The 25,440-nt window shown below is 44.5% G+C and overlaps 1 protein-coding gene across 1 annotated transcript in view; it reads left to right on the top strand.

Moving 5' to 3' along the window:
• LOC129704447 (ERC protein 2) overlaps window positions 1-25,440 on the top strand; it is a 590,828-nt gene that overhangs the window by 142,497 nt on the left and 422,891 nt on the right. The window contains exons 8-9 of the mRNA XM_055647523.1: window positions 2,101-2,256; window positions 3,572-3,739. Coding sequence (XP_055503498.1) covers window positions 2,101-2,256; window positions 3,572-3,739 — 324 coding nt within the window. The remainder of the gene's footprint in view (window positions 1-2,100; window positions 2,257-3,571; window positions 3,740-25,440) is intronic.

The following is a 25,440-nucleotide window of genomic DNA, read 5'->3' as shown; positions in this document are numbered from 1 at the left end:
CGGAAGATTTGATGCAAGGTAGACAAAAATGCTGGAGGAACTCAGCGGGCGAGGCAGCATCTAAGGAGAGAAGGGTCTTGACCTAAAAGGTCGCCTATTCCTTCTCTCCATAGACGCTGCCTCACCCACTGAGTTCCTCCAGCATTTTTGTCTACCTTCGATTTTTCCAGCATCTGCAGTTCTTTCTTAACTAGAAGATTTGATGCAAGTTCTTTGTCTCTGCATGATATGAGCTTAAATGTTAAACCAAATGAAATTGAAATTGAAAGTTGGTAAAAGCATGAATGTGTTGGTATGTGGTGGAGATGCTGACAGCATTTACTGAATCATTAACCTGGCTGCTGCTTTTCCAGCATTTGCTGTTCGTTGGAATGTGTTTCACATTATTGGAAATTGTGCCCTAAATACCTCTATTGTTTTCTTTTTCTTCATGTAATCACATCAAAGAACTTTACTGAGTCGTTTTTTTTCCCCATCGAGAAAATGTTCAAAGATTTCAATGCAGAACAATGAACTGACGAGCTGGGATTTAAGCGACTACCTGTGTTTTATTTCCACTGAATCTAGTATTATATTTAGTGAGTAGCAGGTGAGATGGGGGGTTGCTGGGCCTGCTGCAGATTCCTGCATGCTCCTGCACCTTGTCCGTCCAGTGGATTAGCAGCTAAAGCCAGTCCCCGTTGCGTGAGGTGCCCAGGTTAACCCGACTCCAGCGGGACCAGATGGTACAGGTCCACGACTGGTTTTGTGATGGCTTAGAATATGTGAGTGCCTCTCCCTATGGGGTCCTTGTTAGGTTAGGCACACCAGGACCTGCTGATATATAAATGCTGGCATCTTCATATGTCAATTTACAGCAAAACAGTTTTATAAAATGTCCCCTCCAAAGCCTCCTTGACAGAGCCACCGTGGTGTATAGCATGGACACAGGCCATTCAGCCCAACTCATCCATGCCGACCAAGATTCCCCAACTAAGCTAGTCCCATTTGCCACAGATACTCTACAGCCACCACCCTCTGAGTGAAAAGGTTGCCCCTCTCAGCTAGATACGGCTCTTAAAGATAGCGGAGTCAGGGGATGTGAAGAGAAGGCAGGAACGGGGTACTGATTGGGGATGATCAGCCATGATCACATTGAATGGTGGTGCTGGCTCAAAGGGCCGAATGGCCTACTCCTGCACCTATTGTCTATTGTCTATAAAGTAAATCTATGGCGTCAGCTTCCTGAATCTCCAACCCTGGATAAATGTGCACTCACTCTGTCTATTTTCAAGATTTTATTTGTCTCTATAAGATCACCCCTCAGCGTCCTGCGCTCCAAGGAATAAAGTCCGAGCCTGCCCATCCTCTCGCTATAGTTCAGAATCTCAAGTCCTGACAACATTCTCTTAAATCTTCTCTGCATTCTTGTGCAGGAAGGAACTGCAGATGCTGGTTTAAACCGAAGATAGACGCAAAAATCTGGAGTAACTCAGCGGATCAGGCAGCATCTCATTCTTTTCAGCTTAACTAATTTCAGATATCAGGGTGACCAAAACTGGGCACAGTACTCCAAATGTGGCCTCACCAACAGTAATTAGCAAACTCCTGGCAATTGGCAATGCAATCCACACTGATGTAACCTTCATCCACAAGTGCATATTCTTGCCAGAGACGTTCTTGAATAGTTTGAATATTATCTTCAAGGAAAAATATTCCTCTTGTTGGGGGAGTCTAGAACCAGAGGTCACAATTTAAGAATAAGGGGTAGGCCATTTAGGACTGAGATGAAGAAGAACTTTTTCACTTTGTGAATCTGTGGAATTCTCAGCCTGAGAAGGCAGTGGAAGCCAATTCACTGGATGCTTTAAGAGAGAGTTAAATAGAGCTCTTAAAGATAGTGGAGTCTGGAGATATGGGGAGAAGGCAGGAATGGGGTACTGATCTGGATGATCTGCCATGATCACATTGAATGGTAGTGCTGGCTCGAAGGGCTGAATGGCCTACTCCTGCACCTCTTTATGTTTCTATCCTTATCTATCAGCCATTGTTGGATGCTTCAACTAAAGAAGTAGCATTATTCATTCACAAATTGTGGTTTTGGTGTTTCCCTGTTAATAGGATACGAAGGTTGCTTCATTGGAGAGAAATATCAGAGATCTAGAAGATGAAATTCAAATGTTAAAGACAAATGGAGCTCTGAGCACTGGCGACCGCGAGGAGGAGCTGAAACAAATGGAAGTTTACAAGAGTCACTCAAAGTTCATGAAGAATAAGGTACTCGTCTCAGCTGCGGCAAGATTTATGCATCTGATGATGTACAAACACCCTAGTGAAGTTTATTTTGTTGACTCCTAATATTGTTGTAGCTTGATTTAACTAAGTTAGATGTACAAACCTTAAGGCTGGAACGTGTTTAATTGTCACATGTACTGATAACAGAATTCTTACTTGCAGGCCTGTAAACACAATAAACATAGATCATTTTTAATAAAAGGTATATTCAATAAACCTGATACCTAAAGGGAGAGAACAGCTGTCCCAACCGCTGCCCGAGAAACTCATTCCTATCTCACATAGAAACATAGAAAATAGGTGCAGGAGTAGGCCATTCGGCCCTTCGAGCCTGCACCGCCATTCAATATGATCATGGCTGATCATCCAACTCAGTATCCTGTACCTGCCTTCTCCCCATACCCCCTGATCCCTTTAGCCACAAGGGCCACATCTAACTCCCTCTTAAATACAGCCAATGAACTGTGGCCTCAACTACCTTCTGTGGCAGAGAGTTCCACAGATTCACCACTCTCTGTGTGAAAAATGTTTTTCTCATCTCGGTCCTAAAGGATTTCCCCTCTATCCTTAAACTGTGACCCCTTGTTCTGGACTTCCCCAACATAGGGAACAATCTTCCTGCATCTAGCCTGTCCAACGCGTTAAGAATTTTGTAAGTTTCTATAAGCTCCCCCCTCAATCTTCTAAATTCTAGCGAGTACAAGCCGAGTCTATCCAGTCTTTCTTCATATGAAAGTCCTGACATCCCAGGAATCAGTCTGGTGATCCGTCTCTGTACTCCCTCTATGGCAAGAATGTCTTTCCTCAGATTTGGAGACCAAATCTGTGGAGATTCACCCTCCTGTCTCATTGATAAAACACACTACGGTGTTTTTGTGAGGCTGTCCTGTGAGTACTTTCCCAGTCCAAGACCACTATCGCTCCTTACAGCGTCAGAGACCCAGGTTCAATCCTGACTACGGGTGCTTGTCTGTGCCGAGTTTGTACGTTCTCCCTGTGACTGCGTGGGTTTTCTCTGGGTGCTCCGGTTTCCTCCCACACTCCAAAGATGCATAGGTTTGTACATCTTCATAAGTTACTTGGCTCTGATACAAATTGCAAATTGCCCTTAGTGCGTAGGATGGAACAAGTGTATGTGTGATCATGGCCAACGTGGACTCCACTTGTGGGAGAGTCTCGGACCAGAGGCCACAGCCTCAGAATTAAAGGACGCTCTTTTAGAAAGGAGGTGGGGAAGAAACATCACCCATTCCATTTTGGTCAGAAGCCAACTTTAATTTTATTATTTTAATTACAGATCGATCAGTTAAAACAGGATTTGTCCAAGAAGGAATCGGAACTTCTGGCCTTACAGACCAAGCTGGAAACGCTGAATAATCAAAATTCTGATTGCAAGCAACATATTGAGGTGCTCAAAGAATCACTCACTGCCAAAGAACAGCGGGCTGCCATACTTCAAACTGAGGTACACCTAGCATTGTGGAGTTAGGTACCACTCAGCTTGTTGCTTTGTTAAACTGTAAATTAACTATCCTTTATTGCAGTAGATGTTCACAGCAATGCATGGTCAAAGATTGTCACTAGGAGCTTCCAGCATTAATGTGCAGAAGAAAATCTTTCATGTCAAATCCCAATTGAGCATGGAAGCTTTTTATATTACAATGGATGGATATATATATATGTCGGTTGTTTTTGTTTTCAGTTTTGTCCAAACTAGATTCAGATTCAGATTCAGATTCAATTTTAATTGTCATTGTCAGTGTACAGTACAGAGACAACGAAATGCATTTAGCATCTCCCTTGAAGAGCGACATAGCAAACTATGTGTTATAATGGGGAAAGAGCAAGGATGTGTGACGGAACATTATTCTTAGACAGAAGTAAACAAAATGAATGAATGAATGATTGAATAGGTTTATTGGCCAAGTATTCACATACAAGGAATTTGCCTTGGTGCTCCGCCCGCAAGTGGCATCATGACACACAGTGACAGTTAGGAGCGACACATAAAACATTAAACATTAATAATAAACCAGACATTTGGAAGCATGCAAGACTAAATTGGGTGGTCAAAAGGTCATAAGTGATAGGAGTAGAATTAGGCCATTCGGCCCATCAAGTCTACTCTGCCATTCAATAAGGCTGATCTATCTCTCCCTCCTAACCCCATTCTCCTGCCTTCTCCCCATAACCCCTGACATCTGCACTAATCAAGAATCTATCTATCTCTGGCACGAACCTTAAGGCAGCATATTGAATCGTTGAAAGAATCACTGAAGGATACAGCATGGAAACAGGCCCTTCGGCCCACCAAGTCCATGCTGACCATCGATCACCCATTCACACTAGTTCCATGTTGTCCCACTTTCCTATCCAATCACCCACACACTGGCATGATGGTTACTTGGTGGGCCGAAGGGCCTGTTTCCATGCTGTACCTCTGTCTGGCCATCTTTATGTGATTAAAATATGCAGATTGTTCACAAATATGGTTCTATCTTGTTGCATGTCTCCTCAGAGTTGTAATGTTTGTTTTAGGTAGATATGAGATGGTTTTGACATTGGCATATCCATTGTGGTTCTTGCACTGTCCTGTTCTATATTCTTGTGCTGCACTGGTCTAGAATGAAAAGCAATCATTCTGGCCACTTTCCTTTGCTGCATGGGTGGTGACTGCTGGAAACATCCTAGTCGCAGGTTTATTAACATGTGAGAAATATGTGGAAGCTAATTTAGTACTTTGAGGAAATTAGATAAATGGTGGGAAAATATTGTGCGTGTGACTTTGGAGTGGGAGTGCAGGACTACAGTCAACAGCAGTGATGTCAGTGTGAAGGACTATGTCGGTGCTTGTATCTCTCTGCCTTTTAGGGGCAGCCCTGTCCTAAACATTCAGTTCCTTCCCGAGTTAACCTGCGTGCATCTGTCCCCTTGTCATTACCATTTTAAAGATAGCAGAGTCAGGGGATATGGGGAGAAGGCAGGAACGGGGTACTGATTGTAGCCATGATCACATTGAATGGCGGTGCTGGCTCGAAGGGCCGAATGGCCTACTCCTGCACCTATTGTCTATTGTCTATTTACCCAGTTTGTGGAAACAATAGATAATAGACAATAGGTGCAGGAGTAGGCCATTCGGCCCTTCGAGCCATCACCGACATTCAATGTGATCTTGGCTGATCATCCCCAATCAGTACCCCGTTTCTGCCTTCTCCCCATATCCCCTGAGATATCTTTAAGAGCCCTATCTAGCTTTCTCTAGAAAGCATCCAGAGAACCGACCTCCACCGCCCTCTGAGGCAGAGAATTCCACAGACATATCCAACAAATGTTTCTGTGTAGATATAAGCCTGTTAAAACAGCTTCTTTATTCCTTCATAACACAGAATTCTCTGCCACAGAAGGTAGTTGAGGCCAGTCCATTGGCTATATTTAAGAGGGAGTTAGATGTGACCCTTGTGGCTAAAGGGATCAGGGGGTTTGGAGAGAAGGCAGGTACGGGATACTGAGTTGGATGATCAGCCATGATCATATCTAATGGTGGTGTAGGCTCGAAGGGCCGAATGGCCTCCTCCTGCACCTATTTTCTATGTTTCTATGTTTCTATGATACTGTCAAAATGTTTGGATTTTCACTAAACATAAAGATTTGTTGTCAAGGGTTGTAATTTCTTCACGCAGTGATCAGACCATCACTCTCCCAATTATCTCTCCATGGTGAATAGTTCTGATCTGGAGGAGCTACGCGTTTGAATCTAACTTAACAAATTACTGAAAAACTTTGAAGCAGGTTTATTCATTTTCAGTTTCAAGTTGTGTTAGCTCTGCACTTAATGTTCCTCCCTAGGCACCTCATTTATTATTTTTTCATCCTGCTAAATAACAGCATCAAAACAGGTTAAAAAACTAGATTCAAAGTTTTCAAATTTAAGCATGGGTAATTTTTAGAAATGGGTAAAGATGCCAATTTCAACCTAAAATGTTTTTTTTCCCTTTCCTTTGTGAGCAATGTATTAACGACGTCTTTGAAGCCTGTGAAGTGGCAAAGGTTACTTATGGTCCCTTTGTGGTATAAATGGGGAGAGCGAGCTAATGTCCGCTGATCTTTGCAGGAAGCAATTTGGTGGGAAAAATTAGGTCTAATTGTCTCTCCATGTGCAAAGTATTTTATCAGGGAAGGCAAACAGGGCACATTCAAAGTTGTTGGCTGGATGTTTTCTGGAAATGGGAGACTTGGAAAGCTTAATAATGGGTTAAAAGATAATTGAGTCCAATTCACAGATACATTTGACCACAGTTTCAGCATATAAGGTGAGGAGACTTGTTTGTGTGGCTAAGGTGGTCTGAGCCATTAGCCTCAGGCATAATGAACCTACAGAATGATATGGTAGACAAAAGTGCTGGAGAAACTCAGCGGGTGAGGCAGCATCTATGGAGCGAAGGAAATAGGCAACGTTTCGGCCCGAAACCTGAAGGGTTTCGGGCCGAAACGTTACCTATTTCCTTCATGACATATATCATATAAATCATATATGATATACGAAACGTTGCCTATTTCCTTCGCTCCATAGATGCTGCCTCACTCTCTGAGTTTCTCCAGCACTTTTGTCTACCTTCAATTTTCCAGCATCTGCAGTTCCTTCTCAAACATTTTGTCCACAGAATGATATGTTTGATATAGATATTGAACCATACTGTATTGCTGTGAGTCTAGAACTATTTTCCAGCATTTAATGCATTTTGAGAGACGAAACTATCGGCCAGGTTTTCAGCAATTCGCTTTACATGAACTACGAGCAAATTCATGCAAGTAGTTTAAATAGCTTTCATTTTTCGAGTGCCAATCTAAAGGAACTCTGCAGGTCTGTTCAATGCTTAACTATTCAGTGAAAATTCAAGGCAAGGCATGAAAAAATGAATTCATTTTCCGTGGTAGTTTTCTCACTATCTTTGTACCTACTCTGCCTCCATCCTTTGACTGACTGTGTGTCGTGAAAGCAAACAAGTTTAGGGATTCAGCGCGGAAACAAGTCCCTCGGCCCACCGACCAACGATCACCTCCGTACACTAACACTATCCTGCACACTTGGGACAGTTTACAGACGGCAATTAAACTACCAATCTGTACGTCTTTGGAGCGCGGGAGGAAACCGGAGATCCCGGAGAGAACCCACGCTGGTGCAAACTCAGTAGAATCCACACCCGTAGTAAGGCTCGTAGTAAGGCATTGTAAGGCAGCAACTCTACCGCTGCGCCACGTGCTGCCGCAACTTATCACCCCTAACTTGACATTACCTTGTCACATTTTAATAATCCTTGTGACTTCTCAAAGTGAACCTTGGTTTCGGGCCCGAAACGTCGCAATTAAACTTCGCTCCAAGATGCTGTACACTTTTTCACACATAGCGTTGGAGACTGTGGAAACCTGCCTCAGATCCCGGAGATACTATCAAGAGAGTGCAAATAGGGCTCAGTAAAGATATCCACAGGGGTATGGGGGCTCGAAGTAGGAACGGGGGTACTGATTGTAATGATCAGCAACTCCCATTGAATGGCGCTGCTGGCCGACCGTGCTGCCGCATACTTATAACCCCACGGAACTTGACCATTCGGCCTACAAGTCCATCCGACAAATGTTAATAATCCTTGTCCCACTTGCTCAAAGTGAATAACCCTGGTTTCGGGCCCGAAACGCCTATCCAATTTATTTTTAAATGGTCGCTCCATAGATGCTGCCTCACTGGGAGCTTTTCCACACATAGGGTCTGTGAGTTCTGTGGATATTCTCTTCTGCCTCAGAGGGCGGGTCCTCTGGATACCCTATCAAAGAGAAAAGCTAGTCCACATCAACTAGGTCTCTTAAAGATAGACGGAGTCAGGTGTATATGGCTCCAAAGAATAAAGGAACGGGGGGTACTGTAACTTAGGCTGATCAGCCATGATCACATTGAATGGCTCTGCTGGCTCGAAGGGTTGACCGAATGGCCTACTCCTGCACCTATTGTCTATTGAAGAAGTTGTACAGACAAAAAGATGAACACACCAGATCCTCTTTATTCTTATACAAATGGTAGCTTTCCATTCTTACTATCTGAGAGCTGTGATGCCTTCAACACCCATGACTGGTCTGATACTACTGTATGTACATATATATATTTATTGCTCATTATTCTATGTTTGCTCTTTTGGGTGAGATGCTAACTGCATTTCGTTGTCTCTGTACTGTACACTGCACAATGACAATAAGGTTTGAATCTGAATCTGAATCTGATCAGGTCACTCCTTCTCCAACAGCTAAGTTACAGAGATAGGTTGAATAAGTTAGGTCTTTATTCTCTGGAGCACAGAAGGTTAAGGGGGGACTTGATAGAGGTCTTTAAAATGATGAGAGGGATAGACAGAGTTGATGTGGACAAGCTTTTCCCTTGAGAATAGGGAAGATTCAAACAAGAGGACATGACTTCAGAATTAAGGGACAGAAGTTTAGGGGTAATATGAGGGGGAACATCTTTACTCAGAGAGTGGTGGCGGTGTGGAATGAGCTTCCAGTGGAAGTGGTGGAGGCAGGTTCGTTGGTATCATTTAAAAATAAATTGGATAGGCATATGGATGAGAAGGGAATGGAGGGTTATGGTTTGAGTGCAGGCAGGTGGGACTAAGGGAAAAAAGTTGTTCGGCACGGACTTGTAGGGCCGAGATGGCCTGTTTCCGTGCTGTAATTGTTACTTGTTATATGGTTTATATGATATATGTCATGAAGGAAATAGGTAACGTTTCGGGCCGAAACCCTTCGGGTTTCGGCCCGAAACGTTGCCTATTTCCTTCGCTCCATAGATGCTGCCTCACCCGCTGAGTTTCTCCAGCACTTTTGTCTACCTTAGACAATACTATGTTTATGAAACTGTCATCGGGTGAAATAGATCCATCGAACTAATCACCAGGAGGAAGAAACGAGGAAAGTCTTAGTCAAAGATAGTCATAATAAAAGTAAATGTCCCCTTTTTGTCTATCTGTGTCTTGTTCTTTGGACTCTGTTAAAACTGGAAAGATAAATGAGTGTGCTTGCTTTAACTTGTTGCACCTGGTTTTCCGAAGACCAATTTGTGAGTGGATTGGCCCATTTACCAAGTCAGGATACAGATGATTTAGTTATTAATTAAATGTGAGAGAACGTCCCCGTGATGAATAAACCTGCGATTTGTTAAACCACGATGCACGGTAAATATTGTTGATAATCCAAATGTATTTTCTTTTGGCATGGGTCAAATAGTAAGTCATCTTTAATAAGAAACCAGCCTCCTTTTTGCTTTGAATTCCAAAGACAGAATTTAGTTGAAAGTGGTGTTTAAGGGTTTCTGATTGTGCCTATGACCTGTGGCCTTCAGTAAGAAAATATCTGTCCCTTCAGATCCCTGCTTTTTACTGGGCGCTTCAAGTGCAGCAAATTGTTTCTTCAGATTTCAGAGGGTTGAACGACCATTGTAAACTGTTCCTGCACCGATATATGTTTAGATTCTTTCTTTATTAATGATGCGAAAACATTGAGGTCAGATAAAAATGAGCTTTAGGTCAGATTGCCAGAACTGACTAACGTTTTAAAATTGTAGTGACTCCACAAAGATGTTGTTCGTGTAGGATGAAAGGAGATACAATGGCTGTTTCAATCTGTAGCAGCTGTTGCATATGAGTTACCATATAAAACTATACTGCCCCATAAATTGCTGTTTTTCTCAAATGTATTTCTTGGTCCGTTTGTAGTTTTCATCCTCCCTTTGTAAATGAGAAAGCACCATCAGCATTTGAAAATGCAATCCCATTTTATTACAGCTTGCCCAGTCTAAATAGTTAATAAATCTCAATGACTGATTTTTATCAGTATTCAATTCTTTCTATGGAAGTCTTAAATAAATAAGCACAATTGCACAGAAATACGATCAAAGTTGACATCTAATTCTTTTGTTAAAAGTTTCATTAACTCTGTTAATACTAGGTTAAGCATTCGAAGATAACTTTGGCAGCAAACTGCTCCGTATGTATGTAACCCCTTCAGGTTTAGACGGAATGATCCGCTCATATGTAATGTGTTACAACTTTTCATTCATTCTGCTTTCCCCTGTTTAAAAACAACTTCCATTAGACAATAGACAATAGGTGCAGGAGTAGGCCATTCGGCCCTTCGAGCCAGCACCGCCACTCAATGTGATCATGGCAGATCATCCACAATCAGTACCCCGTTCCTGCCTTCTCCCCTATCTTTAAGAGCCCTATCTAGCTCTCTCTTGAAAGTATCCAGACAACTGGCCTCCACCGCCCTCTGAGGCAGAGAATTCCACAAACTCACAACTCTCTGTGTGAAAAACTGTTTCCTCATCTCCATTCTAAATGACCTACCCCTTATTATTAAACTGTGGCCCCTGGTTCTGGACTCCCCCAACATCAGGAACATGTTTCCTGCCTCTAGCGTGTCCAAACCCTTAATAATCTTATATGTTTCAATGAGATGCCCTCTCATCCTTCTAAAAATAAAAATCCTTCCCATTGCAAGTACCTGTCCTGCTTCATTTTATATAGACTACCTTGGTGTGACCACACCTGGAGTATTGCATACAGTTTTGGTCTCCTAATCTGAGGAAAGACATTCTTGCCATAGAGGAAGTACAGAGAAGGTTCACCAGACTGATTCCTGGGATGTCAGGACTTTCATATGAAGAAAGACTGGATAGACTTGGTTTGTACTCGCTAGAATTTAGAAGATTGAGGTGGGATCTTATAGAAACTTACAAAATTCTTAAGGGGTTGGACAGGCTAGATGCAGGAAGATTGTTCCCGATGTTGGGGAAGTCCAGAACAAGGGGTCACAGTTTAAGGATAAGGGGGAAATCTTTTAGGACCGAGATGAGGAAAACATTTTTCACACAAAGAGTGGTGAATCTCTGGAATTCTCTGCCACAGAAAGTAGTTGAGGCCAATTCATTGGCTATATTTAAGAGGGAGTTAGATGTGGCCCTAAAGGGGTCAGGGGGTATGGAGAGAAGGCAGGTACAGGATACTGAGTTGGATGATCAGCCATGATCATATTGAATGGCGGTGCAGTCTCGAAGGGCCGAATGGCCTCTACTCCTGCACATATTTTCTATGTTTCTATGTTTCTATGATTATTCACTGTCAGTCTGAAGAAGGATCTCGACCCGAAACCTCACCCATTCCTTCTCTCCAGAGATGCTGCCTGTCCCGCTGAGTTACTCCAGCATTTTGTGTCTATCTTTGGTGTAAGCCAACATCTGCGGTTCCCTCCTACACACCACTTGAGCACTCTGTCATCTAGTCTTGCGGTCTTGTGGAACAGCAATGAGACTCTGAAAAGTTTTTTTTTTAATCTCCCGCTGATAAATAACTTGCTCCTGTGCAACATCCACGTGCAGTGATGCAGCTAGGCTACATCTTCCTCTTGTGTACGGCGTGCACAGCCTAAAGTTGTAGGTCAACTTGTTCTATTTGATCTTGTTTGTGCACGTCGGGTTAATTGCATTCAGTGCCTGTCCCCACTATACAAGTTTACCCAAGAGCTCTCCCTAGTTTAAAAAAAATCAAACTCGTGATATATACGTAGCGGGTACGTCGGAGCTCGGGGACGTCTCTTAGCGGCTTGTAACGCTAACGGCAGGTACTCGGGAAACGCGGTAAGCTCGTGAAGTTTTTTTCAACATGTTGAAAAATGTCCACGGGAGTCTCGAGTACCTACGAGCGGTAATTCAGATTCAGATTCAGATTCAGATTCAATTTTAATTGTCATTGTCAGTGTACAGCACAGAGACAACGAAATGCATTTAGCATCTCCCTGGAACAGCGACATAGCAAATGATTTGAATAAATAATAATAAGTGTCCGGGGGGGGGGGGTGGTGATTTGCAGTCACCGAGGTACGTTGTTGAGTAGAGTGATAGCCGTCGGAATTACTGTAATTCTCCGAGTTCGAATCAGGGGAAACTCGGGAGAACTCTTGAATTATCTCGTACAGTGGGACAGGGGCTTCAGTCGAAACAGGGTGGACCAGGTGAAGGTTGTAATCTCCCAGCCCAGCAAGGCTGTGGTACTGCTGCTTTATGCATGCAAGTATCAATATAACTGGAGCCCAGAACTTCTGAATATTACATGAGGCTTATGGAGAAATATCTTGATTCCACACATTTGGTAGAATTGGTTGGGGGGGAAAAAGGTATTTTGGACATCACCGGTTGTATCTTTTCTGAGACCACCGTGACTATTTGGCCGCTCGCTGCATAAAGAGATCTAACAATTACACGTAACCTGGTTAATAGGGCTGTTTAGTGGAGTACCAATAAATCAGGGTGTCAAAAATGTAAACGAACTGACAAAATGATTACCATCTGTGAAAGAAGTATTTATAAAACGTTAATGTACGTGAGCTTGCTGTGGTTTCAACGGGAAATGGAGTAACATTAGATGTGCTTTAGTACCGGTTACAATTATCAGCCTTAAGATGATCCTGAGCTGTGGCTGAATGCTTATTAACCCCTAACCTCCAAGCTCACCCCCACCCACTCTTACCAACACACTGAATTATACAACAAGTGGCTCAGCTACGTTGGGTTTCATCCCGAGAGAAATTCTATGTGTTTTTATATCAAATTATTATGTATATGTCGGACTTTAGTGAATCAAAACATAGACAGGGTGAATGGACATGTTTAAGAAGGAACTGCAGATGCTGGAAAATCGAAGGTAGACAAAAATGCTGGAGAAATTCAGCGGGTGAGGCAGCATCTCTGGAGCGAATGAATAGGTGACGTTTCGGGTCGAGACCCTTCTTCAGACTGAGCATGTACGTAGTCTTTTACCCACAGTACGGGTATCAAGGAACGGAGGTCACAGGGTTAATGTGAGAGGGGAAACTTAATAGTAATATGAGGGGCACAGAGGGTGGTGGGTGTGTGGAACGAGCTGCCAGAGGAGGTAGTTGAGGCTGGGACAATAGCAGTATTTCAAAGATGAATGAATGAATGAATGAATGTATGAATGAATGAATGTATGATTTGAATGAATGAATGTATGCATGAATGAATGAATGAATGAATGAATGAATGAATGAATGATTGAATGAATGATGAACGAATGAAGATAATTGGTCAGCTACATGGATAGGAAACATTTAGAGAGAGATATGGACCAAACACGTTCAGATGGACATGAATGAATGTCGGCATGAATGAGAATGGCCGAAGGGCCTGTTTCTGTACATGTGTAGACTCACTAGAGAGAGATACTGTACCTAAACGTTCAGATGGACATTTTTGGACTTCAGGAAAGTTGGGCCGTTTTCTCTTGAAGTTAAACAACTGTAACCTAAATGAGGTGGAATGCTTCAGTGGTGGAGGCAGCATCTGTGGTTAGAACAACATAGGTGACCACAGAGTGCTGGAATGAACTCAGCGGGTCAGGCAGCATCTGTGGAGAACATGGATAGGTGACGTTTCACAGAGTGCTGGAGTAACTCAGCGGGTCAGGCAGCATCTGTGGAGAACATGGATAGGTGACGTTTCACAGAGTGTTGGAGTAACTCAGTGGGTCAGGCAGCATCTGTGGAGAACATGGATAGGTGACGTTTCACAGAGTGCTGGAGTAACTCAGCGGGTCAGGCAGCATCTGTGGAGAACATGGATAGGTGACATTTCACAGAGTGCTGGAGTAACTCAGTGGGTCAGGCAGCATCTGTGGAGAACATGGATAGGTGACATTTCACAGAGTGCTGGAGTAACTCAGCGGGTCAGGCAGCATCTCTGGAGAACATGGATAGGTGACGTTTCAGGTCAGGACTCTTCTTCAGATTACCCGAAACGTCACCTATGCATCTGCAGTTCCTTGCGTCTCAGTTTATTCTGAAGTCTTTGGTAAAACAAAACAAATTATTCATCAGTATAATACCTAACTGGTTATATTGGATTGTCTGATTTGGGGAAAACCAACAACCTCTGTTATAGTTCTGCTTCAGCAATTCTCTTAGTACCTTAGCGGAAGGGGGCAGAAGGCATTCCGATTTCTCTGTGATTCCTTCTCATGGTCTTTGCTCACAACTTAACAAAGGGTCTGATTTTTTAAGTGTGATAGGATCTCAGTCGCCCCTTTCCTTCCTACTTTGCTGTGCTCGGAAAGAACATGGCGTTCAGAGACCATGGGCCATCCACTGAGGTTGTGTCATCTTCACTGGCTTGATGTTTAAGTGTGTGTTTCAGCAAGGAATCTGCTATTTCACCTCAACGTGCATCCAGGCCAATTCCTCCCTTGTGTTTAAGAAGGAACTGCAGATGCTGGAAAATCGAAGGTAGACAAAAGTGCTGGAGAAACTCAGCGGGTGCAGCAGCATCTATGGAGCGAAGGAAATAGGCAACGTTTCGGGGCCGAATCCCTTGGGAAATAGGCAACGTTTCGGGGCCGAATCCCTTGGGAAATAGGTAACATTTTGGGCGGAAACCCAAGGGTTTCGGCCCGAAACGTTGCCTGTTTCCTTCCCGACTACCTCATTACAGACATTTGAATATTGAAGGTAGACAAAAATGCTGGAGAAATTCAGCGGGTGAGGCAGCATCTGTGGAGCGAATGAATAGGTGACGTTTCGGGTCGAGACCCTTCTTCAGACTGAGCATGTACGTAGTCTTTTACCCACAGTACGGGTATCAAGGAACGGAGGTCACAGGGTTAATGTGAGAGGGGAGAAACTTAATAGTAATATGAGGGGTAACTTTTTCACACAGAGGGTGGTGGGTGTGTGGAACGAGCTGCCAGAGGAGGTAGTTGAGGCTGGGACAATAGCAATATTTCAAAGATAATTTGTTCAGGTATTTGGATAGGAAACACTTAGAGATATATATGGACCAAACGTGGGTCGATTCGTTGGGACGAAACGTTGCCTATTTCCTTCGCTCCATAGATGCTGCTGCACCCGCTGAGTTTCAATTCTTCCCTTGGTCATTTCCGGCAAAATGAGTAGGCGTTTGTGGTGCAGTGGACTGCTGCTGGTGATGTACTGGTGTAGAGGACTGCTGCTGGTGATGTACTGGTGCAGAGGACTGATGATGTACTGGTGTAGAAGACTGCTGCTGGTGTAGAGGACTGCTGCTGGTGATGTACTGGTGTAGAGGACTGCTGCTGGTGTAGAGGACTGGCTGGTGTAGAGGACTGCTGCTGGTGATGTACTGGTGTAGAGGACTGCTGCTGGTGTAGAGGACTGCTGCTGGTGATGTACTGGTGTAGAGGACTGGTGAGTACTAGTTTAGAGGACTGCTGCTGGTGATGTACTGGTGTAGAGGACTGCTGCTGGTGATGTGCTGGTGTAGAGGACTGGTGCTGGTGATGTACTGGTGTAGAGGACTGCTGCTGGTGATGTACTGGTGTAGAGGACTGGTGTGTACTGGTGTAGGGACTGCTGCTGGTGATGTACTGGTGTAGAGGACTGCTGCTGGTGATGTACTGGTTTAGAGGACTGCTGCTGGTGATGTACTGGTGTAGAGGACTGCTGCTGGTGATGTACTGGTGTAGAGGACTGCTGCTGGTGATGTACTGGTGTAGAGGACTGCTGCTGGTGATGTACTGGTTTAGAGGACTGGTGCTGGTGATGTACTGGTTTAGAGGACTGCTGCTGGCGATGTACTGGTGTAGAGGACTGCTGCTGGCGATGTACTGGTGTAGAGGTCTGCGGCTGGTGATGTACTGGTGTAGAGGACTGCTGCTGGTGATGTACTGGTGTAGAGGACTGCTGCTGGCGATGTACTGGTGTAGAGGACTGCTGCTGGTGTAGAGGACTGCTGCTGGTGATGTACTGGTGTAGAGGACTGGTGATGTACTGGTGTAGAGGACTGCTGCTGGTGATGTACTGGTGCAGAGGACTGCTGCTGGTGTAGAGGACTGCTGCTGGTGATGTACTGGTGCAGAGTAGAGCGATTGTAAACGTTCCCATTCGCTGTGTGCAGCACGGTGATCATTCAGTCTGGCTGGCGAGAGTGAAGAGAGTAAATTGCTCGCCGTTTCCAAAGGGAAATGGAGAACAAGTAAATATCAGCTACAGGAAATGAAATAAATATTTAATCAAAGTTGAAAAGGTGGAACAATATTCTCTGGTTGATAAAGAAATGGAATGATTGCTGCAATAGTGTAATGATTGCTGCAAGACATCCTGATCAGCTTGCCTTGCAGCAATCAATAGACAATAGGTGCAGGATTAGGCTATTTGGCCTTTCGAGCCAGCACCGCCATTCAATGTGATTATGGCTGATCATCCCCAATCAGTACCCCGTTCCCGTCTTCTCCCTGACTCCGCTATCTTTAAGAGCCCTATCTAGCTCTCTCTTGAAAGCATCCAGAGAACCGGCCTCCATCACCCTCTGAGGCAGAGAGCGGTGGAGGCAGGTTCTCCTTACACTATTGCAAGTCAAAAAGTACATACGTGGAACAGTACAGCATTGGAACAGGCCCTTCGGCCCACAATGTCCGTACTGATCATGATGCCGAGTTAAACTAATCTCCTCTGCCTGCACGCGATCCATATCCTTTCATTCCCTGCATATCCATGTGCCATTCAATAAGCCTCAGAAATGTTATGTTGCCGTATCTGCCTCCACCACAGCCCCTGCCGGTACGTTCCAGGCACCCACCGCCCACTATGTATAAAAAACATGCCCCGGACATCTCCTTTAAACATTGCCCCTCATCTTAACACTATGCCCTCTACTATTTGAAAAATTGAGAGGGATGTGGGGCAAACATGGGCAGGTGGGACTGGTGCACATTGGGCATCCTGGTCAGCATCGGGCGATGGGCTGACGGGCCTGTTTCAATGCTCGATGAATCTATTTCCACCTTGGGGGGGGGAGAAAGGTTCAGACTGTCTACCTTATCTATGCCTCTTGTAATTTTACATACTGTTATCTGGTCTCCCCCTCAGATTCCAGCACTCCAAAGAAATATAGAACTTGTGGGTGGAGCACCAAGGCAAATTCCTTGTATGTGAATACTTGGCCAATAAACTTCAATCATTCATTCATCATTCATTCATTGATTCATTGATTCATTGATTCATTCATGATGAGCTATTTTGAATCAGAATTCATTCATTCATTCATTCATCATTGATTCATTCATGATGAGCTATTTTGAATCAGAAGTCGTTTTTTTACGCTTTATTTTGTTCTCGACGACTTGTATTTTCAATTGAAATGATTTGGTGGCTGTTTTGACCTGATTCTTTGGGCTGCCATTGCGGTCCTGCGGTGCTCGACAACATATGTGTAATATTTGAGTCGTCTCCGCATTGCTGGGCTACTCCTCTGTGCGAGAGGCCATGTAAACAAACGCTGAAACATTCACCTGACATCCGCGCACATGCAGTTATAATAGGGGGCTATTAGATGGTGATTAGGACAAAGAGGCCACTTTTATGCTCCTGTCACCACCTGGCTGAGATTAGTACACTCGGCAGATCAGGAATCCAACCCAGAACTTCCTCGTTTTCACGGCGCACAGGCGTAATGCACAAATTAGCTTCTCCTTATCGAGTCCACTTCACAAGATTAGAAATTGTTCAGCCAGAACTCAACAAACGTCTCGGCGTTTGAACGCAATGGCGTCTTGCGTTCTTGTCCGTGGTGGTGGAAACAGGGGCCGCGATCGACGTGAACGCTCTTTCCTTCACCCCACAAATGAGCTGAAGCACAGCGAGAGGGGATCATTAAATATTATCATTTCCACTTTCGAGACACAGCGCGGAAACAGGCCCTTCGGCCCGCCGAGTCCGCGCTGTCCAGCGATCACTAACCTGCCCACACACGCCAGGGACGATTTTTATAAATTTACCGAAGATAAACTTGTCTTTGGAGTGTGGGAGGGAATCGGAGCACTGGGAGAAAACCCATGCGGTTGCAGGGAGAACGTACAAACTCCATACAGACAGCTCCCGTAGTCAGGATGGAACCCGGGTCTCTGGCGCTGTGAGGCAGCAACTCTACTGCTGCGCCACCGTGCCGCCCCATTTGTTGAATGCACACTGCTTGTTTACAAAGCTAGAACTGATATTTTCCTTTATTTTAGACATTAATTACCTCAGAATTGCAAGGTGAATTCACCACAGTACCTGCAGTAACTCAGCGGTTTCTCCAATCTGACCCAAGAACTCACCTATACATTTTCTCCAAAGATGCTGCCTGACCCGCTGCATTACTCCAGCACTCTGTGTCTTTTTGTAAACTGTGTCTCCTCTGAAATTGCACCGTTTATTCTGTTCAAGAAATAAAAATGACTATATACGAATTACTTTCCCCTGAAGAAAGGTCTCGACCCAAAACGTCACCCATTCCTTGTCTCCAGAGATGCTGCCTGTCCTGTCCCGCTGTGTTATTCTAGCTTTTTTTGTGTCTATCTTCGGTTTAAACCAGCATCTGCAATTCCTTCTTACACATTCCCATCTACACCTTTAATGTGGTGTTGTGCAGGAAACAGCTACTAAGCACTGATACTGTGGGTGCTGTAGACACTAGGTGTAAATGGAGGAGGCCCTACGAGTCGGCCCTCCAATGGGATCATGCACATCCCCAATCGGTACCATCCAGAGTTCTCTTGGATGTGCAGGAGTCAGGCCATTCGGCCCTGATCATCCCGCCATTCAACATCGGGCTACATCCAACTCCCTGCCTTCTCTCCATACCCTGGGCCATAAAAATATAGAGAACTGATTTCAAAGAGTTCCAGATATTCATTCCTGCTATTCTGGGTTTCAGTGAATCCCCCCTTATCCTCCTGTCAATTGTGGTGAAGCAGAGCAACCGAATTTTAATGCCCTGTCGATGTAAATTCTAGAGAGTAAAACAACCAAACCCGTAGAGCCTTCTCTGCAGCCCTCTATGGCTATACAGGTGCCTGGTTTGTACCAAGACCCCTGTCCTTTCAGTGATCCCTGACGAACCAAAGAACTGATCAAATATATTACTGCATTCTGGATTGTTACCCAGCTCCTGTCAATTGGTTCAGCGAATTTTAGTATTTCCCCGTACATAACACTTTTGAATTATGATACACCCAAAATACTGCGACTTGTGTTCAATTTTCCACAATTTGATTATTACACCCAGAGAGTTGTGAATTCCACAATTATCTAGTTGTTAATTCTCTGCCGCAGAAGGCAGTGGAGGCCTAGTCACTGGATGTTTTCAAGACAGAGTTAGATTTAGCTCTTTGGGCAAACGGACCAAGAAATATGGGGAGAAAGCAGGAACGGGGTACTGATTCTGGATGACCATATTGAATGGCGGTGCTGGCTCGATGGGCCGAATGGCCTACTCCTGCACCTGTTGTCTATGTTTCTGTGGACAAAATTGACCATTTCCTTCCTCTTGAGACCACTTTGTTCTTCTGCTGAGTGAATTGTCGGACTGCTGCACTGTATTGAAAGGCCAGTTGGAAGCCAGCAACCCACTCTTGGTATTTCTGTCCCTGTTGATGCTGCCCATTAGAGTGACAGGCTATTCAATTAGTTGAAGTTTGTGCAGAGCTAAACACTTAGCTTTTTTTTCCAACAAAGGTGGCTTTCAGCAAGTTGGACTTGTGGTTTGGGAGTTGCGGTGGAATGCCATTAGTATGGTCGTGTCAAGAATGTTTCATTGTCATATGTATCGACAATGGACCAGCACAATTCTTACTTGTAGACCAGTGGTTCCCAACCTTTTTTTGGCCATGCCCCACCTAATCACCTCTAAAATCCTGATGCCCCCCCACTTGCTTTCCCTTGAGAGAAAACGGAGGAAATAGATATTATAAGAGTAACTTAGCAAAAGCTCTTTGAATCGCATTTCTAAATCCAATTCAATAAATAAGGTTCTCCCGTGACCTCGCGCGCTTCGTGCGACGTGCATGAAGAGCGATGGCGCGGTGACTATGTAATAACTACACAATAAAGACCTATTTTACCCCAAAAAAAATATTTACTCAAAATAACATCTGAAACATAAACTACATATGTTTACCTGATGGAAAATCCAAAAAAAAAAATCGAAAATTTGGACCCAGACCTCCTCAGTCGCGCTCAATTGCCCCCCTTAAAAATCAAATTACCCCCCTGTGGGGCGTACCCCCCACGTTGGGAACCACTGTTGTAGACGAATGGCTGGCTTGTAAACAGAATACATATAGATAATATATGATAAACAAAAACTCAGTAAGTTAATAACCACAATATATAAATGGGAAAAAACGTCTGTGCCCCAACGGAAGATAGTCCGTAGAAGTTTTTATTCTGCAGTTGTACAGGGCTCTGGTGAGACCACACCTGGACTATTGTGTACAGTTTTGGTCTCCTAATTTGAGGAAGAACATCCTTGTGATTGAGGCACTGCAGCGTAGATTCACGAGATTGATCCCTAGGATGGCGGGACTGTCATATGAGGAAAGATTGAAAAGACTAGGCTTGTATTCACTGGAGTTTAGAAGGATGAGGGGGATCTTATAGAAACATATACAATTATAAAAGGACTGGCAAGCTAGATGCAGGAAAAAATGTTCCCAATGTTGGGCAAGTCCAGAACCAGGGGCCACAGTTTCAGAATAAAGGGGAGGTCATTTAAAACTGAGGTGAGAAAAAACGTTTTCACCCAGAGAGTTGTGAATTTATGGAATTCCCTGCAACAGAGGGCAGTGGAGGCCAAGTCACTGGATGGGTTTAAGAGAGAGTTAGATAGAGCTCTAGGGGCTAGTGGAGTCAAGGGATATGGGGAGAAGGCAGGCACGGGTTATTGATAGGGGACGATCAGCCATGATCACAATGAATGGCGGTGCTGGCTTGAAGGGCCGAATGGCCTCCTCCTGCACCTCTTGTCTATGTTTCTATGTTTCTAAGTTCACGAGGTGAGTGTTGTGTGGTGTTCATCAGCCTGTTGTTTGTTGGGGAGAAGCTGTTCCTGAACTTAATGGTCATGGTTTTCAGACTCCTGTACTTTCTTCTCAATGGCAGGAGTGAAGTGTGTGGGTGGTGGGTCTTTGATGATATTGGCTGCCTTTCTGAGACAGTGTAGATCACTTTGATGGCGGGGAGGTCAGTACACGTGATGGACCGGGCAGTGTCTACCGCTCTTTGCAATCATCTTTGTTCCGGTGAGTATAAAGCATTAAGTTTAAGACGGAACTGCTGATGCTGGAAACATCGAAGGTAGACAAAAATGCTGGAGAAACTCAGCGGGTGCAGCAGCATCTATGGAGCGAAGGAAATAGGCAACGTTTCGGGTCGAAACCCTTTCGGGTTTCGGCCCGAAACGTTGCCTATTTCCGTCCCAACCACCTCATTACAGACATTTAAATATTGTAGGTAGACAAAAATGCTGGAGAAACTCAGCGGGTGCAGCAGCATCTATGGAGCGAAGGAATAGGTGACGTTTCAGGTCGAGACCCTTCTTCAGAATGATGTGGCGGGCTGGGAAGAGGCGGAGATAGTGGGCTGTGGGAGTGCTGGGAAGGGGAGGAGAAGAAGGGAGAAAGCAAGGAACCAAAGATCCTACATCGAGCAAGATAGTCCACTCGACCAAAAAGACGTAGTACGGTCATGGGCAGATTCATGGGGTAATTTTCGGCCCCATTTCCGTAACCGGCTTCCGTCTCCACTTCAAAGATCCCGTAGCGGAGCAAAGATACTAGTGCGGAGACGGAACCCGGTTACGGAAACATCCTCGTAAAAATAAAAGTTCTTTGTTAAAAATCTTCTCCTCATTTTCAGAATTTTAATTTATTAACTCAAACTGTTCCCCTGCAACGTTGATTACACTGCGGGTCAGGTCGGGTCGGGTCGGGTCGGGTCAGGTTACAGAAATGGATGAATAAAAGGCCCACGTTCCGCTCCGTTGCGTACTACACGTCAGCCCGTTGCATTTAGCAAGTGTGGTCTATCTTGCTCCGCTATAGGATCTTTGGCAAGGACTGTAATGGGTCAGGTCATGGGTCAGAGTTTATGAAATGGTGAATAAAATTTTGCCGGAACGTTCCCACAAGGGGGGGGTCCCGTGAGAGCGGACAACAGATTTATACGTGTCAAGACGCCGTTACCGGAAAGAGTAGAATTTAGTTAAGTTGCTTTCCCCCCTTTAAACCCTCCCGCCTCCGCTTTATAGCTCTTGATCACAGCCTACTGTGCTTCCAGCCTCTTCCTTTCTTAGACTTGCCCGGGATAGGACTGGGTCGCGACTCGGGTCAGGGTTAAATGTGGTTCGTAGAGTTGGAATTTTTGGTGTCACAGAGGGGGGGGCAGATGAGATAGATTGCTAAATTGTCTTTTACCCAGACCCGTTAGTCCTTGCTTTCTCCCTCCTTCCCCTCCCCTTCCCAGCTCTCTCACAGCCTACTGTCTCCGCCTCTTCCTTTCTTCTTCCCGCCCCCACCTCCACATAAAGCCTAAAGTAGATAGTTTTAAATATTTTTGGTGTCATGACTGAGTTTTGAAAATGCAAATATATTGCATACAACATTGGCTTTGGTACTTCTCTGTATGGGCAAAATAACAACGGCCATTAACAAGACCAGAATTGGCATCTTCAGAGCTGTTCTTTTGCATTAATGTACCCATTCACTATTCAGTCTCTTTGTCCTTTGGCCAAGGCCTTTGAAAGTTTTTTGGAGCCTGCGACTTTCCAAATGCAAAAAACTTGGCAAAGAGCACAACTGTAATCAGTAGAACAAATCTGTTGCACAGCATTTAACTTCATCATCAGTCCAGGAATAAATAAACTAAAAGCAAAACACTGCAGATGCCAAAAATATGAATTAAAAAACAGATATGCTGGATCCTACATGTAAATTGAGCTACAATTATAAACAGCATGGCTCATAGTTATCTCTTTAAGCTGCCACCGCCAGACATAAAAACTGCTATTTTTTCCACGAGTAGTAGCTCTACTCAATAACCAAAAATCTGTAGCCTCCTTTTGCTCTGGGATTTTATTGCAGTCACATGTTTTATCGATAATGTTTTATTATTAATGTTTAATGTTTTATATGTCACTGTATGTCATGTTGTCACTTGCGGGCGGAGCACCAAGGCAAATTCCTTGTATGTGAATGCGATAGAAAACAAAATGGCGGCGGCGCGGGCACATCACGACGGCCCGTGTCTCCCAAGACTTGGAGAAATAGCGACACTTCCCCTACACTGCATTTCGTTGTCTCTGTACTGTACACTGACAATGACAGTTAAAGTTGAATCTGAATCTGAATACTTGGCCAATAAACTTATTCAAGTTGTTTTTTTTCCATCAAAAACCCTTCGCATCATAAATTATATTGGAGACGCTAGGAACTGCAGATGCTGGTTCACCAAAAAAGACACAAAGTGCTGGAGTAACTCAGTGGGTTATGCAGCATCTCTGAAGCACATGAACAGGAGACCTTTTGGGTTGAGACTCTTCATCATAAAATATATTGTTTCACTTTGTTCACCGATTCTTAAGTCCCCTGTCCCACTTTCAAGACCTAATTCATGACCTCTGCCGAGTTTGCCCTTGACTCATACACGCAGCATGGTCGTCGCGAGGTCGTAGGAGGTCGTAGGTAGGTCGTAGGTAGGTTGTAGCAGGCCGTGATGCTGGTCGCAGGTACTCATGGCATCAAGTAGGTCGGGGCGTTTTTCTAGCCTGATGAAAAATGTCCACGAGTAAAAAAGGTCGTGAATTAGGTCGTGAAAGTGGGACGGGCCCTTTAGTCACAATAGCCCTGTCCCACGGTGCAAGTTCATTCCAAGAGCTCTCCCGAGTTTTTAAAATATCAAACTCGTGGTAAGCACGGAGAATGAACGTAGCGGGTACGTCGGAGCTCGGGGACATAGAAACATAGTAACATAGAAACATACGTCTCTTAGCGGCTCGTAACACTAACGGCAGGTACTCGGGAAGACTCGCTAACGGCAGGTAAGCAAGGGAAGACTGGTGAAGATTTTTCAACACGTTGAAAAATGTCCACGAGAGCCCCGAGTATCGACGAGTGGCCATTACCGTAAATCTCTGAGTTCGAATCAGGGCAAACTCGGGAGAACTCTTGGAATGGACTCGTACAGTGGGACAGGGTTTTAAATCAGCAAATTTGTGTCACAGATTTTAATTTATAATTTTCATGGATCACCATTGGGTCTTTCATGTTTTCTGAGCACAGTGGGAATTTGAATGTCGGTATCTGTAACCTGTGTTCATCTTCTGAGGGCAAAGCACTTGGTTCACAAAGTCAATGGGAGAAAAAGTTACCATCCTAATTTGGTTTAAAATGTAATGATTCTGAATGTCAACGAAATACGAACCACACATTTACTCTCCCTGTCAGCTCGTTTGTAGAGTCGTGGTTCAGTAACGAGTCTTTTACACAGTTTACGTACACACCCAGAGAGACAGCAGCGCCCATATTTCTAACCAGTCTGAAGAAGAGTCTCGATCCAAAACGTCACCCATTCCTTCTCTCCAGAGATGCTGCCTGTCCCGCCGAGTTACTCTAGCTCTTTGTCTCTATCGAAAGTCTAATGAAGGATAGTTCGAGGGTCACCAATGAGGTAGATAGTAGTTCAGCACTGCTATCTGGTTGTGGTAGGATGATTCAGTTGTCTGATAACAGGCGGGAAGAATCCCTGAATCTGGAGGTGTGCGTTTTCACACTTATATACTTTTGCCTGAAGGGAGAGGGGAAGTTAACATGGAGATAACAAGCAACTAAGAAGGCAAACGGAATGTGTAAGAAAGAACTGCAATGCTGGTTTAAATCAAAGGTAGACACTAAATGCTGGAGTAACTCAACGGGACAGGCAGCATCTCTGGAGGGAAGGAATAGGCGACGTTTCGGGTTGAGACCATTCTTCAGAACTGATGTCAAAGGGGGCGGGACAGAGATAGAATGTAGGCGGGGACAGTAAGCCTAGTGGGACAACTGGGAAGGGGATGGAGAGAGAAAGCAAGGGCTATCTATCTGCAGTTAGAGAAGTCTCCCATCTCCCCAGGCCCGCAACCTTGGCGTGATCTTTGATTCCACCCTCTCCCTTGAGCCTCACATCCGCCATGTCATTAAAACTCCTTCTTTCATCTCCGTAACATCACCAAACTCAGACCCTCTCTCACACCTCCCGCTGCTGAAAGACTCATCCATGCCTTCA

This window comes from Leucoraja erinacea, chromosome 16 (assembly GCF_028641065.1).
Source record: "Leucoraja erinacea ecotype New England chromosome 16, Leri_hhj_1, whole genome shotgun sequence".
Classification (NCBI taxonomy): domain Eukaryota; kingdom Metazoa; phylum Chordata; class Chondrichthyes; order Rajiformes; family Rajidae; genus Leucoraja; species Leucoraja erinaceus.
This window is presented reverse-complemented; position numbering and strand designations above follow the sequence as displayed.